This window comes from Paramormyrops kingsleyae, chromosome 13, assembly GCF_048594095.1.
Source record: "Paramormyrops kingsleyae isolate MSU_618 chromosome 13, PKINGS_0.4, whole genome shotgun sequence".
NCBI lineage: Eukaryota > Metazoa > Chordata > Actinopteri > Osteoglossiformes > Mormyridae > Paramormyrops > Paramormyrops kingsleyae.
The window spans coordinates 26,344,768-26,366,949 of record NC_132809.1 but is presented as its reverse complement, the minus strand read 5'-3'; the positions used below and the strand labels follow the sequence as shown (position 1 = coordinate 26,366,949).

Sequence of the window (22,182 nt, the reverse complement as noted above, 5' to 3'; positions counted from 1 at the left end):
CCAAACGCTTTAGCGAAGGCTTTTAGGAGACCTCTCTATCGGGACGAGGTCAACAAGGAGATGCTTTAAGGAAAATATTCTTTTCTCTTCAGTAGTCTGTCCGCAACCCAGCTGGTGTACCTATTAACCGATCAGCCATAACATTACATCTACAGACAGTTAGTGCTTTATCTCGGTGAATGGGAAGCTCCTGGAGGCAAAAACTGACTCAACAACCCAGGAAAAAAAAATCTAGTGACCTTCCAGCTCATTCCAGTGAAACTCCATTCACCGATTCAGCTCATCTCCCGGTCTCACATTCACAGGGGCGTGGGGCATGATTTTGCAGTGGGGCATGATTTTGCAGTGAAACACGGGGCTGCGCAGTGGCTGGATTTTGGCACGGTCCTCCCTCCAGGCCCAGAGAGAGACCCTCTGCTGTGAACTGCCCTCTTTCTGGCTCTCGCTCGTGATCTTTGAAAAATTGGGCTGGTTTGTGCGAGTCGGCGCTGCCGTGGAGAGCCGCGCAGCTCAGCCGGGCTTCCAGCTGTGATCAAAGCGAGGGAGACGGGCGAGCTGGGCGGACGAACGACGAGCCGTTTCATGTGCGGACGGGCTGGCAGACTGAAGCCCTTGTGCCAGGGAGTGGGTATGCAGACGGGCACAGCCACATCTTCACCGGTTGGCATCTCTTTGCAGACACACACATGCACTCGAACTGTCAAGTGTCTCCATGCTCTTTAGCCAGCAGATAGACCTGCGCTCCCATCACTTCTGCTGTGGCAGGTGGTGGGCGGGGCTACATATCCTGTCACGCAGTTTAGGGGCTGAATCTGATCGGCTGCGTGAATCCGACTGACCTCGTTTGTGTGTTCGTCTGTGTGCACTGGCTTTGTCGTAACAAGCCTTTCCTTATACCTCGCATGTTTCCCTGGGTCGTCTTCCCCCCCCCCATGTAATGCTGCCTTTTAATACAAGCAGCGCCCCATTAGCAGGGCTCCCCCTACTGGCCACTGTACCTGTGTGTATGCTCGGCGTCGAGCCCCGCCCCTGTTAGCGATATTAGACCAGTTAGGAGGGTTTGTACCCCGTCTTCATTTATCTGTTTGTACTGGCATCTGTTATTGTTGGTTTTAATACCGGGGCTGGTGGGGCTGGCTGACTAAGGCGTGGGGGGGGGGCTCAGATCAAATTGGCTTGAGCCGGCATGGCTCAGCTCAGCTCAGCTCAGCTTAACTGCTGCTCATTGTATGGAAAGCACTGCGTCTTATGGCCTCAGGCCGGCGCTGGGACTCAGGGCCACTGCTTAGCTCACCAAACACACTCCCCCCCCCCCCCCCCCCCCACCACACACACACACACACACTTTGCCGGAGCTCTTTAAAGCATTTTCCGGGTCCCATCAGAGCCTGGCTGGGTTTCATGTGCCTCGCGTGCCGCTGGAGATTTGCTCCAAAGGGCCGTCACACACTAACACACACACACACTAACACACACACGCACGCACACACTAACACACACTAACACACACACACACTAACACACACACGCACGCACACACTAACACACACAAACACACACGCACGCACACACACTAACACACACAAACACGCACGCACACGGACACACTAACACACAAACACGCACGCACACGGACACACACACATGGACACACTAACACACACTAACACACACACACACTAACACACACACGCACGCACACACTAACACACACAAACACACACGCACACACACACTAACACACACACGCACGCACACGGACACACTAACACACAAACACGCACGCACACGGACACACACACATGGACACACTAACACACACGCACACACACATCTTCTGCTGCTCTTTTATCAACATCCCCCCCCCCCCCCCCATTTTCTGCTTTGTCTCTTTTTAAAAGACAACGACCTGTCGGCTTGCAGAGCCCTTGGTTTGGCGGCCGTTTTTTTCCGCATAAACTCAGATCGGCTCGAGGTCTGTGAGCCCGTGGCAGGCGTGTGACGGCGCAGATCCATCCGTTGCTGACACGTGACGGAAGCATGGGCCTCCGGTGCAGCCGGGAGGGATCGATTTCCCGTATCCTATGTATGAGCCGTGATGCTGCGTTTCCCTGAGGGAACACATGGCAGATCCCGTTACGTCAGCTTTGTTGCTGCTGTACAAAGGAAAATGCACTGGGTGGCTCGGCAGAGAAGCCCGGCCTGAGCACTGGAATCACACAGTGTCTTGCGCACGGTTTCTCTTTGTGCCCGCCCCTCGCCCCCTATTGGTTTATCCTTCGGTTTAGCAGTATGATTGACGCATGTTTGACCCTCTCGGCTGTCCTTTCCTTTACCTTGCCGCCTGCTCTGTTTTCAGCAGATGAGTCAGACTCCCTCTGTGGTCCCGGCTCCTAGTGACTGAACGGCGGCTCTGTTTCCATGCTCCGGTCCTGAGGGTCCTGGAAACACCAAGGTGTCCCGGCAGCTTTGACGTCCTGGGGGGGTGGTTACCATAGTTTCTTCTTGGGTTTCAGGGACAGAGTGGGGGCAGTGATTTCATTACGATATGGCGAGCTCTGTTGTCCTGGAAGCCTGTGTGACCGCTGGGACAGACTCTGAAAGGTATTCTCTGCTGTCCTGCGGTCCCGTGTTTCAGGAAGCCCTCAGATTGGAGTGGCCTACCTCAAACGTGCCAAATGGCTGACGACGTCCAGCCCCTGTGGGTGTCTTGATCGGGGTGGGGGTTACGGGGCACTCCGGGGCTTTGGGTCTGATGAGGGCCCTGGAAAATGGAGCGATTCTCCGCACTTTGGCAGGGAGAAGCTGCTGCTGTTTGAACTGTGCCCCAAGCTGAGCGCCACGAGGATTTCTTGGCCCGTTGAGCCATGTCTCCAAGATGCTCATCCCCGCACCCCTGGCTGAAATGGACTTGGCTGCAATTTAAAAGCTTTTGCTCTCTCTGTCTCCAGATCGGGTCTTTGCTGTGGCCCTCGCTCGGGCAGTGCTCAAGCAGGAGAACACGGGGGTGCCCTGCCGGGATGCAGTTTGTGCCGTAGTGGTCCTTAATTACACACCTGAGCTGGGCATGTATATATTACACCGTGAGGACCAAATGTCCCTACAGTGTGATAAAAACCTGCTATTTAAACCATGCGGGAACATTTTTTCCGGTAAAACTCAATTTTATAAAAATCTGTGACTGCAATAACAAAACTGAAATTGCGGAAAGTCTTGAATTTTGTTTGCTTAATAGTAGTTAAGGTTAGGGCTGGGTTGGGGTTAAGGTTGTCATAGTTAGGATTAGGTTTATGCCCGTAGAAATTAAGAGTCCCCACAAAGATATACCGTAGATACCTAATCTGTGTTCAGTCTGAGCTGAGGAGCACGTGGTTCTTTGTAAGTGAGGAGGATGCACGCTCTGAGTAAGCGGCCCTCCCCCCTCAGGCTCGATTCCCTCCTCCCTCTCAGCTCCCTGTTGGTTTCTGTGCGTGGCGTCTGCTGGCAGATGGAGAGACCAGCCAGGGAGGTGAGAGGATGGGGGGGGAGGGGCTGTAGACCGCAGGCCAGCCAATCGGGACCCCGTGGCGGGGGAAGCCGGGTGACAGACAGGGGGAGGGGAGGTCACCTCGTTTGTTTGTCAGATGTGTCACATCTTCATCTGACAGCCTGCCGCATTTGGAATAGACCACATCCCGGGCCTGTTCGGGAAGCAGGCCTTTCGAGTCATTTGCTGTCAAGTAACATCCCCAGTGGATTTCAGTGCAGGTTGAGTGGGGGAAGGTTCTGATCCTCCTCCCGGTCCTGGGTTCTTATGGCTCCGCTGTGGGTCCAGTTTGAGTGAGGAGGGGTTTACCCACTGCAATCAGCCTGGATCATCTGAGCTCAACACTTAACACTAACACACATGCCAGGATTTGTATTTTGTGTCTGCTGGACTAACACTAACACTGGACTAACCCCCACCCCCCCCCAGAGGCCACAGCCCGCACCTCAGGACTGGCCGGGCCACTTTGGGCTGTGATTCGCTCAGGCTCTGTGCCCGGTTTCTCAAAGATCGCCATCCTCTGTCACCATTCCACATCACCGCCGATGCTGAAACTCTCCTGTACAAGAGAGAATGTTCTAGATAGTTTCTTTAATTTTCGTGTGTCCAGAGAGTGCTCTCTAAAAGTCCTACCATCAGATGCTAATGGATTTCTTGTGAAGAAAAGCATCTCCCAGACTGAGACCCATCTGTCAGTTGTCTGACTCTGATATCCTCGCTCCTGTGACTACAGGCTCTTTATCTACGACCCTCTTCCCTCCTGTGTTTGCTTTTTCATTTTCTGTTTTTTCACTCTAAACCCTCATGGTTGTGTGTCTCATTCAGAGGCTTTATCCCTTCCCTGAATTCCCCTCTAGGCTCCACCCACCCGTATCCGGTCAAACACGTTGTCCAGCCAAATGGGCAGAGTCAGTCCTGGCGCCCTCCAGTGGCCTGTGACACACCTGCATGCCGCTGGTTGAGATCGCCCGGTCGTCGCGGCTGGTGCCGTTCGCTCCGCACGTGCGTAAACGCAGCACCGGCTCCGGGTGCATTTGAGACTCCCGTGTCTCGGGGTAGGCGTCGTCTAGGACAGCGGGCTTTTCCGGAAAACTGCTGACTTTGTATGGTGAGGTCGGGGTTTCCCGGCGTTCCGCGCTTCTCGAGAGCGGCGTTAGCTTTCTGTTCTCTCTGCATCTCCTCCCCGCATCACAAGAGCCCCTCGAAGACGCCGGTTTGCTGTCGCCGCAGACATTGCAGGCACGCCCTATATGGTGTACATACTCAAAATATTTGGTCTGGGATTTTTTTTTTTTTTTTTTTTATGCGAGTGAGAAGTTTAAGGAAACAAATACCCGAAGTTAAGGGACAGACTTGGTGAGCTGGGGTGTCCGATCCTTAAAAATATATATATCCAGTGAGTAGGGTTAGAAGATCATAGCTAGCTAGCTGGTTAGCAGAACTCATGCTTCAGCATCTCCTAAATAAGCAACATGTTTGTGTGATAATTAGTGTAGAGCTCCTTGTAAATGCCACTGCTCCTCCCCCCCGTCCCTCTGTCCTCCCACAGGTGTGTCTCCTCGCTCCTTTACCGCCTTCTGGTTCTCGGCTGAGCCTGCGGACACAGTGACCGTGCGGGGCGGCCACGCCCTGCTCAACTGCTCGGCGCACAGTGACTGGGGGACACCCCCACGCATCGAGTGGAGGAAGGATGGCGCCATCCTCGACCCTGCGACCGACGATCGGCGGCAGCTGCTCCCTGACGGCTCGCTGCTCATCTCTGGTGTGCTGCACGGCAAGAACAACAAGCCCGACGAGGGTGTCTACCAGTGCGTGGCCTCCATCGATGGCCTGGGCTCCATCGGCAGCCGCACAGCACGCCTCACGGTGGCCGGTAAGGGTACTGCAGGCATGGTCGACATGATGGCAACTCTCTCATTGCATTACTCGGGGAGTAATGCTCGGTACCCAGAAGGTTCTTTTTTCTCATGTAAACTGTTCCTCTGTGGGGGGGGGGGGGCTTCCACTGCTTTCAGACTGCCTTAGTCTCCATAATTAATCATTGCAGAAAATAACCTCGTCTGCAGCAATTTGCCACCATTACCACTGAAATCCCGTAATGGTCTGCTCCCTTGAAATTATTCAGCCAGCGGATTTAAGTCCTTCATCCCCATTTGGGATTTTTTTGCTTAAATGTTTCATGAAGTGCCCAGCGACTATGTCATTCTTCTCAAAGTCCTTTCTGCTTGGGCCCCTGCAAGGCTCTGGTGGCGAATCCCCTGGATCCATTACTGTCTGTGTCTCACAGCATGCAGGAAACGTCAGCCCTGCGGGGTACCCCGCCCCCCCCAAAGCAGCTCCTTAATAAAGACATGAGACAATAGAGGAGCGGTTCTGCCCAGTCAGACCCCTCTGCTTGGCAAGTCTCTCTGTCTGTCTCTCTATCTCTGTCTCTCTGTCTGTCTCTCTGTCTGTCTCTCTGTCTGTCTCTCTATCTCTGTCTCTCTGTCTGTCTCTCTATCTCTGTCTCTCTGTGTCTCTGTCTCCCTGTCTGTCTCTCTATCTCTGTCTCTCTGTTTCTCTGTCTCTGTCTCCCTGTCTGTCTCTCTATCTCTGTCTCTCTGTCTGTCTCTCTATATCTGTCTCTCTGTTTCTCTGTCTCTGTCTCCCTGTCTGTCTCTGTCTCTTTGTCTCTGTCTCTCTGTCTGTCTCTCTATCTCTGTCTCTCTCTGTCTCTCTATCTCTGTCTCTCTATCTCTGTCTCTCTGTGTCTCTGTCTCCCTGTCTGTCTCTGTCTCTTTGTCTCTGTCTCCCTGTCTCTCTCTATCTCTGCCTCCCTGTCTGTCTCCCTGTCTCTGTCTCCCTGTCTGTCTTTCTGTCTCTGTCTCCCTGTCTCTGTCTCTCTGTCTCTGTCTCCCTTTCTGTCTATGTCTCCCTATCTGTCTGTCCTTCTCTGTCTCCCTGTCTGTCTCTGTCTCCCTGTCTGTCTGTCTTCCTCTCTGTCTCTCTCTCCATTTGTCTGTCTGTCTCTTTCTGTCCATCCGTTCATCTCTCTTTATCTGTCTCCCCTCTGGCAAATGGAGGTCTTCCTTCATGTGTGTGCCTGTGCCCCCCCCCCCCTTGGTCCGCCTGCGTCCCTGTTGACGCCACACTGTGATGGACAGGCCCTGTCTGCCCTTCAGTCTTATCGCTCTGTTTGCACGCGTCTGAAGGGGAGGTGGGTCGTTGTCATGGTGATGGCCTCCACACCACTTAAAGTGACAGCCCCCCCCCCTCCCGATGAGATGGTATGAAATGGGGAGTCTGTGCTCAACACCACAGGTTAGGTTCCTCGCAGGGACAATATGGGCTGGGAATAAGGTTGGGAATGGAGATAAAAGCAATTCACTGTAGTAGGGAGGAGGTGGGCACTGTGTCCTACCACTGTACACACACAGGACTGTGTGCACACACTCACCAGGCACACAGGATTGTGCAAACACACACTCACTATGCACATGTTCACACACACTCGCTCACTGCACACACATTCTCTCACTCCCTCACTGCACACACGCGCACACAGGACAATGCACACACTCATTGCACACATACACACACTGCAAAATGATGAAGAATATGTAAAAAGTAAAACTGTGGTACTATAACAGCTCTGGGTTAAGAACCCGATACAGTCTGGTGGAGGAGGGGAACTGAACCCAAACCCTGCAGGTCACACCCAAGGCCATCAACAGAAGTAATTTTTGTGGCGATTTGGAAGAAAGCCTAACTTTGAGATGCTTTTGTTTTGTACGTGCTGTGCAAATTTCTCTGCTGCTAAACCATTCAGCAGAGCCCTTTCACCGCTACGCCCTCTACCTGTCACGCTGCTTCACTCACTCCCTCCTCTCGGAGTGGCCCGAGTGTGTAGCCTCAGTGCACGCCGGTTAGCGGATGAGGAAGATGAATGTGCAGAAATGAGGAGCGGTAATGTGTAATCAGTCCCATAATTACCCAGCATGCTCAGAGCCACACGCATATCTAATGAGGGCGTTCAATCTTCTAACGAGCGGGAGTTGAAATGAAACCGGACAACCTTAGAGTGAAACCGTGATGGTAGGGTGAGGCGGGATCAATGCAGGGCCTGGAGAGGGATCTCCGCCAGCCATCAGAGGCTCCAGAGTGGCCGTCATGGGGGTTCCGAGGGTCTAGGCTGCCCTTCCTCACCCTCATCCTCATCAGCTTAAATGGTAAACATCTCCCTTTCTGACCACTGGGGGTGCCACTGAGCTGTGTTTTATTCCAACCCAGTTCAATCAGGGACCCTTAGTTGTTCTATCTGTCTCATTATCACCTTCTCTCCTTCTCCCTTGCTCTCTGTCTCTCACTGCCTTTTCACAACTCTTTCTCTTTGTTGTTCTCATCATTCTCTCTCTCTCTCTCTCTCTCTCTCTCGTGCCTTCTCCTCCCTCAGACCAATCTAAGGGACACAGGTGCTGCAGGCCCATAAGAATCAGACGCGCCGTGTTGCCAGTTCTCGTTCCCCGAGGAGGGAGTTGGGTGGGCTCTGCCAAAGTGCCATAAATGCCCCCCTCCCCGTGAAACCCACCAGAGATGCAGAGTGAAATTACGTTTACGTTCAGAGACACTTTCAGAAGCCCCAAAGCTCGGGGTGGGGGTGTTTTCGGAAAGCCTCTGAAGACGGCAGACGCCCTCTGCCGTGGCACAGGTGGTCTGCGGACTCCGGCATCTGTGCTCCCTGAGCCCGGTCGGAGGCGACCTGCTCCGCCTTCGTTATCGATATTAAATTCTGCTACGGCGGGAGCCACTGAATCAGACGTGTGATTCATGTGCGCTCTGCGGTGCCCCAGCTGGGTCCGCCCGGCCGGCAGGTCTGCGCGGGGATTTCAGGAGATTCACTCTGCTTTCTTATGGAAATGACAAGCTTGCTTGTGAAGTGTTACATGGAAAAAAGGGCTTTTTTTGGAAAACAATTTCTCACAGATAAAATTGTCAAGGTGTGATTTGCCTGTAATGTGTTTCCCTGCAGCGCAGGGGGAAAGTGTTCCCAGGAGCTATTTTTGGCCTGACGGGTTGTGGGGGGGGGGGGGTTTAAAAAAATGGAGATAAAACATGTCAAGCTAATATCTAGCAGGAGCGAGAGCCTGCAGCATCCTGATGAATCTGCGTTTTTTTGATTGTCCTTTTAAATATTTCATCGGGCGCCCCGATGTGACACTGGTATTTGGTTCACACCCAGACAGTGGCTTTCAGAAATGGCAGCTATCTACTGCTTAGACCTGCTTGTTAGCCCTGGGGGTCATTTTGAAATAACATTTGCGTGTGAGTGTGTGTGAGTGTGAATGTGTGACTGTGTGTGTGAATGTGGTCATGTATATATTACATTGTGGGGACCCAAAGTCCAAATTATGTGATTAAAACCAGTTATTTTGACATTATGAGGATCACCGTTTTGGTCTCCACAAGGGGAAACTGAATTTTATAAAAAATCTGTGACACTGCAATCAATTTTGTTTGGTATAAGTTAAGGCTGGGTAGGGGTTAAGATTGCCATTGAAATGAATGGGGAGTCCCCACGAAGATATGAATACAAATATTGTATGTGTGTGTGTGTGAGAGAGAGAGAGAGAGATGTTCACATTTTTGAATGCATGTTTTTTTTGCATGTTCTGTTTTGTGTGCCAGTTAGTTTTTTCTTTCCTGTATGTCTGTCTTACCCTGTCTGCTTTCACTGTTTCTGTCTCTCCCGCTGCTCTCAGTCTGTCTCTCTGTTCGTCTCTCTCTGTGTCTGCTCTGGTAGCGGAGGCCGACCCAGTGCTTTCTCTCAGGCTGACGGCAGCTTGATCTGCCACGTTGAACATGCCGGCCCCTTTCAGCACCAAGCGTGTCCGAAAGGAGGCTTTGCTGTCCCTGGGGGGGGGGGTGTTCCAATGGAGTGTTGCTTGGGGGGGAGTTGTCTTCAAATGTTGGCTGAGTGTCTCCACAAGGGGGTATCCCTGGGGGGGGAGGCGTGTCCAAATGGGTGTCACTGGGGAGCATAGGGGCCAACTGTCTAGCCGCCCCCCGTCACTTAGACTGATTTGTCCCACACGAAATTTCTTCTGTGCCAGGGCTGTCAGTACCTGCCGCAGCCTCCAGGAGCCCCCAGCTGCCCCCAGAGGAGTGCAGTATGTGCTTCGGGGGTGTCTGTACAGCCTGAGTGGGCTGCCTGTGAAAGGGGGACCCGCCTGGCCACTGGGATCACAGCCTGGGGAGGGGGGGTGTACTGGCTTTCTTGGCATCTGGTAACCAGAGACTTGATGCCTTGAACCGACCTCCAAGAGGAGAGAAAGTGTGGGGAGGTGATGGAGGGGGGGGGGAGATTAGTGCACAGTCATGCCATGGCCAGGGATCGCATCAGCAGCAGTGTTTATGACTGCAGCTCAATTTCACGTGTATGAGGTGTCGTCACACTCGGGTTTTGCACGCACACGCACACACACGGGCACAAATGTACAGATGACCCCTCACTGGTTTGTGAAGTCAGTGCAGTCACCTCTGCACAGCTTCTGCTGCACTCAGCAAACATAATCGGGGTTCAGTCCTGACCACCACAGTGGGGTTTCTGGGGAAACCAGACTGACATGCATCCCCTTCCCAAACCCTTGCAGTGCTGGGTGGTGGTTTCCTGCCTTGTGCATCTCCAGTCTTTTCTTGCCCCTTTTTCTTGCTCTATGTTAGACTCACTGGTTACTCTGCAGAAAGTGGCTGTAATTCTGTGCTGATTAGTCTTGTTTGAACACCAGCTCTGCACCTGAGTCTGCAGTTAAGGGCTCTGATCTGGCGTTGATTCATCTTGTCTGGACATCTCTGCTCACTCCCTAATCTGCAGGGTTGGGCTGTGATTTGGTGTTGATTAGTCATGTCTGGACATCTCTGCTCGCTCCCTAATCTGTAGAGCTGGGGTGTGATTTGGTGTTGATTACTTTTGTCTGAAGAGCCTTGCCAGATCCCTGGGCACACCTGGGGGGTGATTGGTCTCTTCTGAGGCTGCCGCCCGTCCTGCTATGGACTCCCCTGCACTGGGGCTGGCTCTAGTTTCCTGGATCTATCCTGAGATGCCAGTGAGGTGACAGATGTCAGCCTGCTCCCTGCGGTTTGGGGGGGTAGGGCCTCGCTTGGCGTGGGATCTGGCATGTGGCCCCCACAGCAGCACCATCCCTGATGCGCGTCACCATTCTGGAGAGCTGTGTCGACTTTCACTGTTGCTGTGGCGATTTCTGGCAGCCTCTTCACTGCCCACTCTGTATCTGGCCCCCTCCTCTCAGCACTTTTCCATAATTGAATATTTATGATTTAAGTTTAATATAATCCATTATTTGCGTAGTGCCATTCAGACAGAGGCTGTGGGGAGGAATGTGGTTATTTGTCAGATCAGAAATACCACACCTACTGATGGTGGGTAGGGGGAATTCTGTCTACTGCGCTGTCTGGGTCAGAGACCAGCATGCACTGGGGGGTCCAAGAGCCAGCCCCAGCTGGATTTGAGGTTTCTGACCCGTCCAGCTGTGTTTTGTCTTTCTCCTCCAAGCAAGTGAGAAGACGCCCCTCCCCCACGCTGTAACATCTGAGCTCCACTGATTTGTATGTAACCGACCCCCCCCCCCATATACCCCACCTTCTCGGAAAGACGTTCATGCAAGCGTGATATCAGAGCAGGTACTTGAAACCCAGAAAGTAATTAACTTTTGGAGATGAAAGAGCAAGAAAAGCACAAATAGGCAGCAGATTTTGTTTTAATTATCGCCATGGTGATGCTCCGAGGGGCTCCTGTCGCCCATGGATCATCGGCATCCAGACAGGAGGGGAATGGTCCTGTTAGGTGGGAGTATAGGTCGTTCTGGAAGTGATGTAATGTCTGTCTCCCCACCCTCATTTCCCGCAGCTGTTCCCCGATTCTCCAGTCAGCCGGAGGTGGCTTCAGTGCATCATGGCGACAGCCTGGTGCTGACCTGCGATGTCAGTCTGGACCTGGCGCGCTTTACCCGCTGGGAGCGCGATCGGCAGCCCCTAGAGCTGAGCCCCAGGGTGCTGCAGCTGCCGGGCGCAGCCCTGGTGGTCAGCACTGCGACGGAGGCTGATGTGGGTCGCTACCGCTGCGTGCTGGAGAACTTGGGGCCTTCCAAAGCCAGCGAGGAGGTTGAGCTGCAGGTCGTCCCAGGTGAGTACGGCTGGCCTGTCTCTGCGCCGGCACAGAATCGAGGCCCAGTCCAGTTTGCCAGCTGGGATGGGGTTTGGATGCTGATCTGGGTGAGATGACCACATATCAGATTATTGGAGCTTGAAGTCTACAATTATCTCACTTTGCTCTGGAACATCAGAGATAGATTCAGGGTTAACCCCAGAGCTCAGGGCACCCATGACCGCAGCCCCTCACCCCACCTGAGGAGGTATCACATGACCACAGCCCCTCACCCCACCTGAGGAGGTATCACATGACCACAGCCCCTCACCCCACCTGAGGAGGTGTCACATGACCACAGCCCCTCACCCCACCTGAGGAGGTGTCACATGACCACAGCTCCACACTCCACTTGAGGATGTCACATGACCACAGCCCCTCACCCCACCTGAGGAGGTATCACATGACCACAGCCCCTCACCCCACCTGAGGAGGTGTCACATGACCACAGCCCCTCACCCTCGCATCTCTCTTCCTAGTTTAGCCATATCTTATGCTGCCAATATCCTGCTCTTTTCGCAGAGGATGGGACGGAGAGGGAGCTGCAGTTCCTGCGACAGCCGGAGTCCGTGACGGTCCTCGCTGGGGAGGGCACCTTGCTGCCCTGCGTGGCTGCGGGGTACCCCAGGCCGAGTGTGCGCTGGCAGCGGGATAATGTGCCCCTCAGCGACAGGTAAGCTAAAGCGGGAGCTCTGAGCCTCAGCCTGTGTTTAGGATGCACTGTCTGTGTGACCTTTCACCCCCATAAAAGGTTCTGGAAGAATCTTCACCTTAAAGTGCAATACATCACGTCCAGCAAGGGGGCGTGGTCAGGACTGATACTGCAGCTTTATTAAATACCCTCTACTTGTCTCCTGCAGACTAAATGCCCCAGTGGGGCAGTAGCGATCTTCATAAACTCACTTTGTTAAACTCTAATGGGAGGTCTTCCTACGTTCTGGTGAAATACCTTCGCAAACACCTACAGACCCACACTGGCTATGCCTATCGGGGGGAGTGGGCTGGAGTCTGACCAGCCGGCTGGACTGGGATGCTGCTTATACTGGTATGAGATCAGTTACAGTCTGTCAGCCTGCATTTTACCCAGGATGGTCTGAGTTGATGCTTTGCCTGGGGCTTGTGGAACAGAGGGAGAAATGGAGCTGGGTGGCTGTGTGTTTGTCTGTGGCCCATTACAGAAGCAAAGGTGCCTTTCTGCCTGTCTTTAAGGGTCCCTGTGGGAGTTTGAAGTGGCGCCCACTAGTGGCGCCCCTTGTGCAGAGCTGTTCTGAATTAGAACTGTAGAGTTAGATGTAGTGATATTAATCGGAGGGAAAACGCTTGTGCCAGATCCGGGAGCTCAGCCAAAAATGATCCTCATTTGTCTTGGAGAAATTTCTGCCTGTCACATGAAAAAAACAGATCAAAGGAACTTTTACTACTGCTCCTCCTGCTTACAGTACTACACTGCTCTGCAGGTGAATGCGAAGGAGTTAGAATGCCCAGCTGACCCTTTTAACACCCGATTGGTCTGTTTAATGCCTGACTGGCCCTTTTAACACCTGATTGGCCCATTTAATGCCCGGCTGGCCCTTTGACATCTGTCAGGCCCTTTTAACACTCCGCTGACTCTTTGATGCCCAGCTGATCTTTAAATGCCTGACTGTCCCTTTTACACTCGACTAGCCCTTCAACGCCCGGCTGGCCCTTTAACGCCCGGCTGGCCCTTTAACGCCCGGCTGGCCCTTTAACGCCCGGCTGGCCCTTTAACGCCCAGCTGGCCCTTTAACGCCTGTCTGACCTTTAAATGCCTGACCGTCCCTTTTAACCTTGCTCACCCTCTTAACTCCCATCTGGCCCTTTTAATGCCCAGCTGACCCTTTTAACACCCGGCCTGTTTCAAGAGGTGGGCCCGGGAACAGTTCAGTTGGACTTGGGCATTGTACACTTCCAGTATGATTGCTAACCGTGCTTGAGCATGACGTCATGTCATGTGACTGGCACACACATGTACACTATAAATCAACCAGACCTAGAAGGAACAGATCAGGTGTCACTGCGACAAACATTTAACAAACATTATGGCAAAGGGATCACTTTGGTCTACTGCAGAGGCTGACGAGAGTATCAAGGAACAACTTGATGCAGCAACACAAAACCCTGAAATATCTGGTAAAATATGGGACTGTCTTCTTATACGAATGAAAATCACTGCATTGTATACTTAATAAATCTACAACAGGGCCATGTGTCATCATCGCACCCCAAACGACTCCAAATAATCCACAGAATTAGGACATTAATCATTTACTCCATTGTGCTGTGTGATAATGCTTTTCTTCCTATGTTTTCTTCAACACAACAAGTCACACAGTGATGATGAAACCTTTCTCGGTCCCGGAGCGTTAAATGTGACTACAGACCAGCAGGCAAGTGGGGAGGGGGGGGGGGGGAACAATCATTCTCAGCCACAGTACAGGGCAACTGTGCCAAGCGTGAGTACGCCCTTAATCAGCCCAGTCAGATACTTACTGGAGTAGTCTGTTTATCCTTCTCAGCGGTCCAGCAGCAGGCCACCATTGGAATTCGAACCTTCAGCCTGTTAATGTAAAATGCTCTTGGGTAATTGCTGTGCCATCTGCTGGTAGGTGAGGGTAGGCCTACACAGCCTTCGGGATTGGCTTCTCATTAAGGTCTCATTAAGAGCACCTCACCTCACTGTAGCACTAAGGGTCACGTGGCGTGAATGTAATAAGGATGTGAACAGACCCAGAGGAGGCTGTGGGGTGGCGGGGGGGGGGGGGAGAGGGGGGACTGTAGGGGTGAAAATTAAGCGGCTGGGGCTGTAATAGAATTCCTCAGCACTTCCAGGCAAACATGAATAATGTATGGACTGTGAGATTGACACACCATCGAAGTCAGTGCCTCAGCCCCCAAGCCCCCCCTCCATCCTACCCCCCAAATGTCATCACACTGCAATGATATTTACTTACGCATGAAAGCGATGCGCGGGACGGACGGTCATGTTTGCAGAGTGAGTGTACGCGGTTCAGCGCACCTTCGCGGGCCGGGCCTCTGCCCCCAGGGGGCGCTGCTGTGACTCGCAGGCTCTCCTCGAAAGTGTGATTTTGCACGTTTCCCTGGGTCTCGGAGCTGGCAAACACGGAACATTGCGCGAAAATGGCTTTCCGTCTCTCAGGAGATCGACAGCAGGGGCTCTGCAGGCTCCCGCCGTTCCCACGGTAACCCACGGTAACCGCTTTACTCTGGCAGAGTAACCCGCTACTCTGAGTGACCGCGCCACTCGGGCCAGACGGCCCACACTACCGGCTCTGATGAGAATGTCACCTGTCATGCCGATCTGGCATTTGGTCGAACCTGCTGTCTTGCTCACAGTACCCCCCCTTAGGTGCCTTTAGAACCTGGTTCTGAAAGAGGCTCTATGAGGAAAGATGAGCGATCGTGAGGTTCCGGAATCGCTCATTACCGGATATGTGACACAATCCCTAGTCCAGGCCAGCTGTCTCACTCTGCTGTGCTTTCAGGGTGTGGGAGTGCATTGGGGGGTGAGGTGCTCACTCAGGTTAAGCATAAATAGCAAAATAACGTTGCGATAAATAAATTAAATTGATTGGGGGTGTCTGATCCAGCACTGATGTCATACTACTGAAGATAATTCCAAGGTATCCCCACCCCCCCGTAACCCGTCCGGTCATCCCTGTGACCCCCAGCTGCCCTCAGTGCCCGCTGATGACGCGAGGCCGTGTGAAGGTCCAGATGGTGGCCTGGTGCTGTGTAGCTGGCAGCAGGCCGCGCTGGGCATGAGGTCCAGAAGAACAATCCGGAACAGTCCAATGACAGCTGCCAGGGGCCCTAGATGAGCTCCGCCTCTCGTATATTTTATGTATTTTCATGCCGTTTGTCACGCTTCTGGGCCGTTTTCCACAGTCCTGGTTATTTAAGGACGCCGAGCAGTTGGGAGACCCCGCCCACACCGAGAGCTGCGACGCAGGGGGGCGTCATGGTTAAGGAGCCGGAAGGTTCTGAGCTTGCATCACAGCGGGGAGTCCTGGAGTCTCGTGCGGGCAGGTGCGGCTCACAGCGAGGGTGGGGTGTGGCCCCCACCTGAGGCGCCGCATGACAACTTCCGTGTGACCAGACAGAGAGACCCCCAGGCTAATTAAATCGGCCTTGTGGTGTTTAATTAGCTTCGTGCCCAGCTTGCTGTGGGTGCCGAGGATCCTGTCCAATTACCCTCTCATGGGGAGGTAGATAGCCCCCCCCATTTGTGGGCATGGTTTGGTTTAATTAAACCGGCTGCTGCTGATGCCCAGCTCACGGCTGCCCGCTCACGCCATGTCCGGCTGAAGAGCCTTGCCGTCTCTTAGAACATGACGTTTTGGGCACAGGTTCTGGTCCGGCCGGAAGCAGTCGATTCTGTCGTGGTCCTGTGCTGGACGGTCCCGCCTGGATCTCTACCACTGTGACAGAACCTTGCTGAATCTTTCTTGCAGCTTGCTGGTTCCTTACTTGTTTATATTAGATTAGATAAACATTCAGCTTTATTGTCATGGCACAGTGTACAAATACTCAAACCATAAAAAGCAGTTTGGCCTCTAATTTGAATAATGTAAAAGTGCTAGAAAATGCTGTACGATTATATACACGTGTGATAAATAGTGAATGTTCATTGATACACTGGTAGACATGGCATGTATGGTGTGGTATAAATGAGCATATACTTCATCAATGGTTGCAATAACAGTAGAATGAGAGTCTCTGTACAATGTGCCTGTGTGTTTCTATATAATTTGAGAGTCAGTTCCAGGTTGCAGGCAGCAGGCCACAGGCAATAGGCAGCAGGCCGCAGGCTATAGGCAGCAGGCCGCAGGCTATAGGCAGCAGGCCGCAGGCTATAGGCAGCAGGCTACAGGCTATAGGCAGCAGGCCGCAGGCAATAGGCAGCAGGCCGCAGGCTATAGGCAGCAGGCTACAGGCTATAGGCAGCAGGCTATAGGCAGCAGGCCACAGGCTATAGGCAGCAGGCCGCAGGCTATAGGCAGCAGGCTACAGGCTATAGGCAGCAGGCAATAGGCAGCAGGCCGCAGGCTATAGGCAGCAGGCTACAGGCTATAGGCAGCAGGCAATAGGCAGCAGGCCGCAGGCTATAGGCAGCAGGCAATAGGCAGCAGGCCGCAGGCTATAGGCAGCAGGCCACAGGCTATAGGCAGCAGGCCGCAGGCTATAGGCAGCAGGCTACAGGCTATAGGCAGCAGGCAATAGGCAGCAGGCCGCAGGCTATAGGCAGCAGGCAATAGGCAGCAGGCCGCAGGCTATAGGCAGCAGGCCACAGGCTATAGGCAGCAGGCCGCAGGCTATAGGCAGCAGGCTACAGGCTATAGGCAGCAGGCAATAGGCAGCAGGCCGCAGGCTATAGGCAGCAGGCTATAGGCAGCAGGCCACAGGCTATAGGCAGCAGGCCGCAGGCTATAGGCAGCAGGCTATAGGCAGCAGGCCACAGGCTATAGGCAGCAGGCCACAGGCTATAGGCAGCAGGCCACAGGCTATAGGCAGCAGGCTACAGGCTATAGGCAGCAGGCCGCAGGCTATAGGCAGCAGGCCGCAGGCTATAGGCAGCAGGCCACAGGCTATAGGCAGCAGGCTACAGGCTATAGGCAGCAGGCCACAGGCTATAGGCAGCAGGCCACAGGCTATAGGCAGCAGGCCACAGGCTATAGGCAGCAGGCCGCAGGCTATAGGCAGCAGGCCGCAGGCTATAGGCAGCAGGCCGCAGGCTATAGGCAGCAGGCCGCAGGCTATAGGCAGCAGGCCGCAGGCTATAGGCAGCAGGCCACAGGCTATAGGCTAAAAGCTAAAGGAGGCAGGTTATAAGCTGCAAGCTACAGGCTTTCCTCCGCTGCTTAACATCACCTAACCATACCGGTGGTGGGACTGTTTGTTTCTCTGACCCCCTACATGAGCCTTGCATTTCTGCTGGGCTCCAGCCTCTTCGTCTTCACTCCTGGGGGGCTACTTTATTACTGTCATTATTTTCCCCACCCTGTGAGCCAGTCTGCCCTAAAGCCCCCTTCCTTTTAATCACTGCAGGCGCCACAGGGGCCTTATAGTACAGTGGGGGGGGGGGGGTTATTGCCTGTTTTTGGGGTGGGGTCTGTTGTAGGTTTACAGTGCTGCCTGACATTCAATGTTAAATTAAATGAAGCTTTATTTACTGTTTGTATGAGTATCTATGTGGCCACCCCTGTCCGTGCCCCCCCCCCCCCCCCCCCCCGGCTGCTCTGAGGGCCCATCTCCTTACTCTTTCTCTGACAGTGATGGACGCTTCGAGATTGTGGGTGGCGGAAGCCTCCGGATCATGGACCTGACCGAGGATGACACAGGAACCTACAGTTGTCTGGCAGAGAGCGGGAATGAGACCATCGAGGCGGAGGCCGAGCTCCGGGTGCGAGGTTCGTGCTGCTCGGATCTCGCTGTATGGGCTGTTAGCCGTATGTGCTTCTGAAGGGAGTGTTGAGCCTCCAGGCCTCTGGGGGGCGCATCACTCAGCTCCTGAATTTGTCAGGTTAGAGCTGGGAGCCATATAAGGTTGTTCTTCCTTGCATCTTTCTGCTGATGATATGAAATTTTGATGAGTACACTTGAGTTTCAGTGGGCGGGGGGGTGATGTTATTTTTAACTCTGTGCCATGTGCCCCACTCAGGGGAGGCTGGGGTGGGGGTCACAGTCACAGGGCACTTGATGACGCGCGGGTTGTTTGCACAGGGGTGGGATGTCTCACGTACGGCAGTCACACCAGGGGAGGGGTGTACCAAGCGCTCGAGGGTGTAGTTTTTCCACAGGCTTTTTCTGGAGTTTCTATATCAGGAGCCACCCTGTCCCTCAGCTTCACACATCCCCTGTTTTATTACCGCAGTTGTAGGATTACTGCTGCGGCTGCACCCACCACCCACTCCTCCCCCCTCCCCTCCCCAGAGCCCACAGACCACCAGCTCCCTCCTCCTGGTGCCTAATGAATATCCCTTCATCTGTTTGTCAAACAAATCATTTCCTGCTTTCAGGATCTGTGTAATTAGTGAGCAGGGATTTGGCTGTGCGGTTTGACGTCTGTGTAGTGACCCACCCCGCACCCCCACCCCGCTGCTGGGACAGTTTACACTGAGATCAATCCCCAGGGACCGCCATGGCTGAATGGGATCTGTGTGTTTAGGATTGTTCAGAAGATGTTTCCTAATCAGAATTTGGACCAGAGAGATTTTTATTGGCCAAGTATGTTAAACATGCCAGGAATCCTGGTGCACGTGCCTCAGTATAATACAACATTCAACACAATTTAAGACAGTTTAGAAGTATGTGCACATGACATTTTAAAATAGACAGCCGACCTACAGTCAGAAGCAGCACGGGGGGAAATAAAGGGTGAAAAAATGAATAAATAGTGAATGGAAGTAAACAGGGTGATGACAGGAAGAGTTATAGGACCACAGCTAACTAAAGCATTCGAGAAAGTACCAAAAGTAGGGTACTCCAAGGTGTTGGTTTTCCACAGTTATAAAAACTGGTACTGGTGCCAAATGACATCACAATGCAAGGTGGGTATTTTCTACTGAATGCAAAAAATGGCTGTAGTATATTATAGGGCTGGTGCGATATTAATACCTGCATCATAGGTTTTGCACATGCGATTCTTTACATCGCAAGTAAGCTAGATTAAGATCAGCCTTTTTCTTACTTTCAATTCTGTACGGACATTATAGTGCGGGGGTTAAAGTTTCGCTAAAACATTTTTACTCTGTCATAGGAAAAAAAAACCTTAGCTGGCTAGGTTAATTATTATTCTTTAAAAATCAGTTTAAAGTTTACCTCCCCTGCTTTTGTATTGTGTGTCAGCAGCAGGCTGTTTGCATAATAATCAGTCGGCAAAGAAAGTCCCACCTCAATGTACCAAAGTACCAAAGAAGTACCCCAGCTGGTTTGGTACTTTCGGTACTGGAACTTTTGCTACTGACCAGAATTCAATGGAAAATGGAAAGTACCAAAAGTACCATACCAATAATACGGTACTTGGTGCAGTGAAAAAGCACCAAAAATGTTGTAAGCAGACCAGTTACCATTGATGAGAATCGAGAATTTGTCCCTGTTTCGAGTGGCTTTGACATTGGTGGCTCTGACCTGCTGTGCCACCACACCTGTCGGGGATTTGAACCCATAGTGTTCTTGCACGTCATCCTCTGTTCATCCTCCATAACAGCTAATGGGTTGGTTTGTAGAGCGTGTCCAACTCAGACGTAAAAGACTCCCAAGGACAGTCGAGGAGGGTCACGGTGTGTGACGCCCCCCCGTGCGTTATGGGGTCACTGACCTTGCCTGACAGGGGGCGCCGTTCATCTGCCTGCTAGCCACTCACTCGGAAAAAATGGGTTGCGTGCTTTGGCCAGCCGGCCGGATCATACGAGGTAGAGCGTGCCGCTTTTCTCGAAATGCGCCATTTTCCGCACTGCCACCTCGGGTCTACCGGAACTTTCTGTCTGTGAAGGTCAGTGCAGTTACCAGCGGAGGGTCATCGGTGTGTCACACACGAGGAAAGCACTGTGTGTTATATTTTATACAGCAATATGGACAAGGACTAGAGAAGTTTGGATTCTGCAGACCTGGGTGTTATCAGGCTACCTTGTACGCTAATGGGGGTGATTCTGCCCTCTACATCTCACACACTCGCACACACTCGCACACACACATAGATGCTGATCTGTCTCGTTCTGTCGCAGTTTCTCCCCGCTTCCTGAAGACTCCCTCCAGCATCTACGCCTACGAGTCCATGGACATCGATTTTCAGTGCGATGTCACGGGTTCCCCACCCCCAACCGTCAAGTGGGTGAAAAACGGAGACGCCATTATTCCAGGGGACTACTTCAAAATAATTGTAAGTTTATTGTAAATTTGACGTGGCGGGGACATGTACTTTGGACACTCTAGACTGTCTGAGTATGCTGCCCCCTGCTGGTGGGAGGTCATCTCACAGCTGTTATCATTGTCATGGTTATCACAAGCCTTTCAATTAAAGAGCAGCCTGTCGAGATGCTTAAAGACTGCTTTTGTGTGGAACGTGGTATGTTCTACTAGATAACAGCGGTTGAGGTATTCTACTGCTTGATAAAGGTGGTGTTTTGGTATTAAATGGCAAACCCAGCAGCTAGTAGAAAGGTGTTATTGAGGGCTGGATCATGTGTGCAGTATTCAAACCCCATGTGTCATTCGTGTCCCCAAAGAACGAGCATGACCTGCTGATTCTGGGCCTAGTGAAGTCCGACGAGGGTTTCTATCAGTGCCTGGCGGAGAACGACGCGGGGAACATCCAGTCCAACGCGCAGCTCATTATTCTGGATCACAGTGAGTGTGGGGGGGTGGGCGGGCAAGGCGGGGTGTCAGGTGTCTTGCTCCTGCAAAGACAGGCTCCTGTCATGTCTGCTGCGGGGGCACATGAGCTTGGGGGCTGTCCAGGTGGCTTCCGGGGAACCTTCCCAGCATGCCTTTCTCCCAGCAGCCACTGCGAATCTCTGAGCTGCTGAATCCACGCCTTCCCATGGTGCCTCAGGAATGAGGGGGGCTGCTGTGTAAGCAGCGTGTGTGCCAGACAGAACGTTCCGGACCAGAGCTGTGAACCGCATTGAGCAGGATTCGCGTGTGTTTCAGTGCAAAGAAACTATGATCATGTGATCAATGTGCTTACACACTGCTGGCACGACGGTCTGAGCATGTGACCTTCCTCCAAACCGCTTGTGGTTTGGTAAATACACAGATACACACACCGCATCCTGCTGACCAGCCAGTTCACCGGCCCCTGCCTGCAAGCCCTCGGACCCGCGACCGTGTTTGCACCTGTTTCCTGACAGGAAGGTGGTTCTTTCAGCTGGCTGCTGCATTCCCAATTAAGAAAGGAGCTCATTAGCGCTGCTCGCACCTGCCGATTTACGCAGATCAGCGTTTTCCCATTACTTGAGTGCCCTACCTACCTGGGAGGGTGGGATAGGCCTTATGATGAATGTGTATTTCAGTATTTCTGGAATAAACTGAAATCAAAGCACCATCAGAGTTTGGTGTTTTTGGAGCATTTTGCGTCCATTATAAGATTCAGTCAAATGATATGGATTCAGTCCAATTTCTGAACATGTTTACATTGTTCCTTGGCTGGGGGTAATCCCACACCGCCTGTGATTGTGTGATATTGTTTTTTGCCCCAGTGTGGGATGGGCTCCAGACCCCTGTGACCCTGCACAGGACAGACGTTCTGGGTGATGGATGGATGGACAGTCACCCCAGGCTGTTTGTTCCGTTTGAGATCCTTTAGGCCGGTTCTAGCAGCAGGCTAGTTTTCAGCCCTGGTTCCTGTTTCCTGCTTCTCTCCTCTAGCATCCTCCTCGCTGGCCCCGCGGGGGCCATTTCCACACGCGTGCCGTTT

The 22,182-nt window shown here is 52.8% G+C and overlaps 1 protein-coding gene across 5 annotated transcripts in view; it reads left to right on the top strand.

The window, feature by feature from the left end:
- LOC111857388 (neogenin-like) overlaps window positions 1-22,182 on the top strand; it is a 70,192-nt gene that overhangs the window by 28,070 nt on the left and 19,940 nt on the right. For all 5 annotated transcript variants that reach the window (XM_072698478.1, XM_023838192.2, XM_023838195.2 and 2 more), the window contains exons 2-7: window positions 5,076-5,399; window positions 11,430-11,705; window positions 12,249-12,399; window positions 18,039-18,175; window positions 20,492-20,646; window positions 20,993-21,113. In XM_072698478.1, coding sequence (XP_072554579.1) covers window positions 5,076-5,399; window positions 11,430-11,705; window positions 12,249-12,399; window positions 18,039-18,175; window positions 20,492-20,646; window positions 20,993-21,113 — 1,164 coding nt within the window. The remainder of the gene's footprint in view (window positions 1-5,075; window positions 5,400-11,429; window positions 11,706-12,248; window positions 12,400-18,038; window positions 18,176-20,491; window positions 20,647-20,992; window positions 21,114-22,182) is intronic.